Here is a 6697-nt window from a genome sequence, read left to right as displayed (position 1 = left end):
TCTCATCGATTAACACAAATGTAGAGAAAAATGGAGAGGTTTCAAAGAATGTGACATCGGAGGAAACAATGTATAGCTGGAGTTGTGGACAAAAACAACAATATCCTTCTTGTAGACGTCAGTAGCCTAGAAAGATACATTTGAGAGCTTTGTCATAAATTTTGTCTTTACCTGGACTGAGGTCATGAACAAAGCATGTGCAACCAAAGACGCGAAGAGGAATGAGATAGAGATCATATTCCGGGTTCAAGATAGAGTATGGAATTTGATCTTGAAGGACCGACGAAGGCATTCAGTTGATAATCTAACAAGCTGTGAGAAGAGTATCACCCCAAAAACTAGAAGGGGCATTGTGGTGAAGTAAAAGAGTTTGTGCAGTTTCAACTAAATGATGATTCTTCCGTTCAACAACACTATTTTGTTGTGGTGTGTGAGCACACGATGATTGGTGAATATCCATTGTGATGTTAAAAAATATTGAAACTGCGGTGACATATATTCACAAGCATTATCGGTGAGTAAAATTTAATGGAAGTATCAAACTGATTTTTAATTTCGACATAAATTTTTTGGAATATATGGAAGACATCTGAACAGTTTTTCATCAAAAATAACCAAGTACACCGTGAAAAATTGTCGATGAAGGTTACAGAGTAATAATATCCTAAAGTTGACTTGACACGACTATGACCTCAAATATCAGAATGAACTAAGGCAAAAGGTGACACAACACTTTTATTTACTCGTTGACAAAAGTGTGACGAGTATGTTTGCCTAATTGACATGACTAACACTCAAATGACGAAAGCTTAGAAAAATTATGAACTAAAATACACATTTTATTAAGGCTAGGGTGACCAAAACGTTGATGTTTAAGGCTTTGAAAAGCAATATAAGCATATGCCACCGGTGATGATAAATGATATAATCCTCTAGACTCACTCCCTGTTCCAATCATATGTATTCTACGTCGATCCTAGACATAAACAAAATTATCAATAAACAGAACTGAATAATCAAGAGTACGAGTGAGTTTTTTAATAGATATTAGATTGAAAGGACAATTAGGAATATAAAGCACAAACTCTAAAGACAAATTTGGAAGTGGTTGTGCCTGACCAAGGCCTTAAACTTGATTTTATAGCCATCCACAGGACAAAAGGCAAAGAATCATAATAAGACAAGTTAGATAAAAGAAATTTATTACCACTCATATGATCAGAGGCACCAAAGTCAAGGACCCAAGTATCAAGGGAGGCGAATGAAGAGACAAATGATACATGATTACTAGACTGAGCAACAATGGCAAAAGATGATGGTTGATGGGTTTCTTTGAAATGAAGAAACTCATTGTAATCAGCGACCGAAATAGTAACTTCTTTGGTGATAGTTAGTTGAGTAACATCAACAAATCTAGTTTGTTGTTGTTGTTGTTAATCTCTTGTCTTTGTACGACATTTAACTCTCCCGGTAAGTTTCTCGCACGAGATGAGCGGAACTTTGGTAAAAGTGACAAAATTGGTGGCTTGGTGATTTTCCATGAGAGTATGTGGCTGAGAAAAGTGCAAACAAGGATGCTCAGTGGTGAGGAGAACAGTGACAAACAAAAAAATATGGGTTATTTGAATAGTAAATCGTACTACCTCCGTTCCTTTTTATAAGAGACAACTAACTATTTAGATTCATTGAATAATCAATGTATCTAGTCTATAAATCAACCAAATATATTGGTTATTCAATGAACCTAAAAAGTGAGTTATCTCTTATATAAAGGAATGAAGGTAGTATTTCCATAGATCGGAAATTAAAATTGAGTGCAGATCTGGAATTAGAACGAAAACCGAGCCAGGTGGTAAAAATGGAGGCATGGACAGTGGTCGAACGCGCTGTCACGCGCAACAGAGATGGAGGCGCGTGGGGCTTACATGCAGAAACATTGTTGGCGATTGTGAGCGCACGTGACACTGGTTGACAAAGATTTTCTAGGCGTATGCCGGATCGGAGCACGCACTTCTGTCCGTCGCGTAGTGTGCCAAAAAGTCATTGGAATCAATGGTGGCGGTGGCGGCATCGGTAGTATGGTGGTGACCGGAATGAATCACCCCAAAAAATATCATTGGAAGATAGTGGATTAATCGAATAAAGTACGATGAACAATTGAATTTTAACAAGCTCTAGATACCATATTGAGGTATAAGAAACTGAGAGACTTTTGAATAAATCATATATTTAAAAAGCACTAAGGAGACTGTTTTATATATAGAAAGATTGATGGCTAATTATAAGCTATAGTCTATGTGAGACTTTTTTATATACAAATATTGTGTTTGTATAAAGGCTAATTGCAATAATACTTTACTTTAAGAATATGAGCAAGGTTATTTTGTTTGAACAAATTTAAAACATGGAAAATGCATTAAGATAGCTTAATTTTATAAAATAAAAGAAATAAATGCAATACAAGGACTTGCCCTCTAAGTTATTCCAACCAAAATTACTAATTGAATGTTATAGATATCAACTTGAGAATTACATGGATTTTGTTATTTTTATTTGTTTCGTTATGGAACCAAAATTATTGGTGAATTGATAAGGTGAATTTTTAATGCAGTGATGCATATTTTAGACGCGGCAGTGCAGAGTAGACATGTAAAGTTAGCATTCGAACGCTCAATTCAGTGAGTAAATGAAAAATGATAGAGTGAGTTATGATCAAAATCGTATCTTAGATTACACACATTGTGACTTATATATGATAGATGGTAATTTGACCTATTTCTTATTGGATTTGTGGCCGACCTAGAACAACAACCCTCAGGGTTTGCCGTGACATGGCATACGAGAAGTTTTTCAAGAAATTGGGATGTGCTTTCTATGCTAGGATCTTTAGACGGAGAAGTGGGAAAGATATGGAGAACATGCGCATTAAATGCTAGTCTCATCATTGAGACGATTTGCAAGATTTCCTTATACGTGACCCTAGATTTGTAGGCTAGGGTGTGGTATTTTTCCCCTGGATGCTCGAGTGCACTCAAATACTGTTGTATTTTTGAGGCGAGATTTAACTGTTGTTTTTCATTTTCCTTTTTTTTTCCATTTTGAATGGTTGATTTATCCATCTTGCACTATTATATAAAGATGGTAGTATCTAGGGTGAACCAGCAACTAAGTGGTTGATGGTGAAACACACCTGAAAATCGTTGGATTATGTTGCTTTATCAAAACTTAAGATGAACCCTTTCACACCAAATTGTATATTCTTTTTCTTTTCCTCACCCTTTCTTTTCAAAAGGTGGAAGGAGCTTTCTTGCATTCTACATCCGTGAAGAGTTAGGACAACGAATTCTGAAAATTGCATATCAAATAAATTATAATTTGTAATCAGAACAATTACTTAAATAAACACACATGTGGGAAATCCTTATTTATTAAACAACACAAATGTGGTTCAAGTATCTGAAATTCATTTAAGAAAAATTTCGAAGAACAGTTTTTTCATAAATAATACGAAGTTCATTCAAGAAAAAATTTCAGGAGTATATTTAAAAAAATGCTTTTTTTAGGACTCCATTTTTTGAGAAACTTTAATAATTGTTTATAAAGGGACTCCATCTTATAGTAAATGTCACTTTAATAATTGTTTATAAATTAAGAGAATATAGACTAACATGACGCTTTTTCTGAGTAAAATGAATGCTGCTAATGACCATTTCAAGTCAGAATATCCTCTAACATGAAGGTTTATCATTTCACTTCCACTCAAAGCAAACACATAAAGGGTTGCATTCACATAAGTAACAAGTTCAATAAAAACTATAACAAACCTCAATACAATACTATAAGCTAATGATAATCAACCTAAAGGGTTGCATTCAGCATATAAAAAAAAAGCAAGACATCACTTTGAATCTTAATAATGAAAAATAAAACTAGCTAGTCTTGAGTACAAGATTTTCCAACATGCTCTCTAGCTCCTTCAGATGATCCTCAAGAACATCAACTTCTTTCTGTTCCATACTCTTATCAAGCAAATTTGTGGCCACAGTAATTGCATTGTTGATCTTCTCACTTTCTTGAGAGGAGAGCATTAAATAAAGATCATTCTTCAAAGCTTTCTTCATATTGTAAACACAAGAGTCCAATGCACTCATTAACTTGGCCTTCCTCAGAAACTTCTTATCCTCCTCATGGTATATCTCAGCTTCTTCTATCAGTTTTTGAATTTCAAATGTTGACAATCTTTCTTTGTCATTGGTTATGGTGATCTCGTTCGTATTTCCGGTAGATATTTCCTTTGCAGAAACAATTAAGATACCATTTTCATCAATGACAAAGCATACATCCAAGGGGTGACCACGAGGAGCACCTGGGAGGCAAGAAAGAATAAACATACCAAGCAGATTGTTGTTACTAGCTTTTGCTCTCTCGCCCTCGTAAACCTTAATAGAGACACTGCAATGGTTATCTATAACAGTTGCAAATCCTTTTGTACTTTTGACAGGTATAGAAGAGTTCCTAGGAATTACCACTTCCATGATATCGTTAACATCTGCGATACCAAGTGACAATGGGGTAACATCCCTAAGCACCAAGTTTGGGACATTCTTAAAGCCTTTGCTCAAAATAGCAGCCTGAACAGCTGCACCATAAGCAACTGCCTCGTCCGGGTTTATACTCTTGCACAATTCTTTTCCCTTGAAAAAGTCTTGCAACATATCTTGCACTTTGGGAATCCTAGACGAGCCACCCACAAGAACAACATCATCAATATGGCTCATGGGTATCTTGGAATCACTAAGACAACTTTCAACCGTTATTATGCACTCATTAAAAAGTTCCATATTAATTTCCTCAAACTTGGCACGAGTGATTGATGAAGAAAAATCAATTCCTTGAAACAAAGAATCTACTTCAACCGTAGTGACAAAAGCAAAAGAGAGTGTCCTCTTTGCTCTCTCGCAGGCAGTTCTCAACCTTCTCAAGGCTCTTGGGTTCACACTAATGTCCATTCTATTCTTCTTTTTGAACTCCTGTACAAAGTAATTCACCAATCTGTTATCAAAGTCCTCTCCTCCAAGATGAGTATTTCCAGCAGTGGCTTTTACTTCAAAGACATCACCCATAATTGTGAGAATAGACACATCAAAAGTACCACCACCAAGATCAAACACAAAAATATTCCGTTTACCATCACATTCACTTCTCTTGTCAAGACCATATGCAATAGCTGCAGCAGTAGGTTCGTTGATTATCCGAATGACATTTAGGCCAGCAATGGCACCAGCATCTATGGTGGCTTTTCTCTGAGAATCATTGAAGTAAGCCGGGACAGTAACAACAGCATTCTTGACGACCGACCCCAGATATGCCTCTGCAACTTCTCGCATCTTTGTGAGAACCATGGATGATATTTCCTCAGCACAAAATTGCTTCTCTTCACCGTTATACATGAGGGTAATCATGGGTTTGTCATTCATTCCAGAAATAACCTTGAATGGCCACCACATAATATCCTTTTGAACAACAGGATCACTAAACTTTCTACCAATTAATCTTTTAACATCTGAAAAGAAAGAAGCAATATTCATAGTAATTCTTTGAAGGATAAGAAAATATTAAAAAAAGCATTTGACAATGGTTCTCTACAATATCAATATTTATGAAACAAACATAATCTCTATTTAAAATCCTAATAATAAGTTGATAACATCAATAGAAATATACCAAAGACAGTGTTTCCTGTGTTAGTTGCAACTTGATTCTTAGCAGCATCGCCAATCAACCTTTGATCATCAGTAAAAGCAACAAAAGATGGCGTAGTTCTATTTCCTTGATCATTGTGTATGATCTCCACTCTGTTGTGATGCTCCATCCACACAGCAACACATGAATACGTTGTTCCAAGGTCTATTCCCACCGCACGTCCATCGTATTTTTTCGCCATGTGATCTTTCAAAGAAATTGAATTTGCCCCGTTGCAGTTTTAATGAACTTGTGAAAGAAACTGTGTTTTTCTAAAAGTCAAGTGTTCATTACTTCCGTCGTGTACATGCAAATTGCAATCATAATTGATATTTAAATGCCACCACCAAACCGCGTTATTGTCTTTCACAAGAAATGCTAATTTTTTAAAACGAAAAGTCAATATCCGAAGTGCAGTGCATTTTAACTAATAGTATTTTTTAGAAAACCATTCTGTACCGCTATTTGGAGAAATTTGAGGCCTCTTATAAAATGATATAGTGGGTTGTGGTGACAGAGATCAATACTCATTTGTCTTTATACTATATTATCATACATACTTTATCTTCGTATTATGTTACATAGTCTCTTGCATACCAAATCGTAGCCGCGAATGAGTCATTTATTGACAATTATGCAAACCTCAAGGAATCTTAGATTTTAAGTTCCTCGGAGTCTACTGTACACCAAAAAGTCATATTAGTTAAGAATTGAGAGTAATTAAAATTTATAAACAGTAATCATAGTCGTCAACTTAATGAAATATCTTTTATAGAAGGAAAAAAACCATAAAAGGACAAAACCCTCGTATTAATTGTCAAGACATAATATTTTTTTCTTTCTCTTCTGATCTGAAATAGTCTTACCTTGATTTTCGGTAATAAACTCTTAATAATCTTTGGCTATTAATAGTCTCAGAATTTCACTAATAGCATTTTAACTAATAGTATTTTTT

General features: G+C 35.1%; 1 protein-coding gene across 1 annotated transcript; it reads right to left on the bottom strand.

The window, feature by feature from the left end:
* Positions 1–3724: 3724 nt before the first annotated feature.
* LOC127128191 (heat shock cognate 70 kDa protein) lies at positions 3725–6211 on the bottom strand. Its single transcript, XM_051057425.1, has 2 exons — positions 5725–6211; positions 3725–5563 (listed from the first exon to the last, which is right to left on the bottom strand). Exons 1-2 carry the CDS (start codon positions 5942–5944, stop codon positions 3930–3932), a joined length of 1854 nt encoding a protein of 617 aa, XP_050913382.1. The 5' UTR covers positions 5945–6211; the 3' UTR covers positions 3725–3929.
* Positions 6212–6697: the final 486 nt, after the last annotated feature.

Source organism: Lathyrus oleraceus, chromosome 3 (assembly GCF_024323335.1).
Source record: "Lathyrus oleraceus cultivar Zhongwan6 chromosome 3, CAAS_Psat_ZW6_1.0, whole genome shotgun sequence".
In the NCBI taxonomy this organism is placed as follows: Eukaryota; Viridiplantae; Streptophyta; class Magnoliopsida; order Fabales; family Fabaceae; genus Lathyrus; species Lathyrus oleraceus.
Note: the sequence above shows the minus strand (reverse complement) of the source record. Positions and strands in the feature narration are given on the sequence as shown.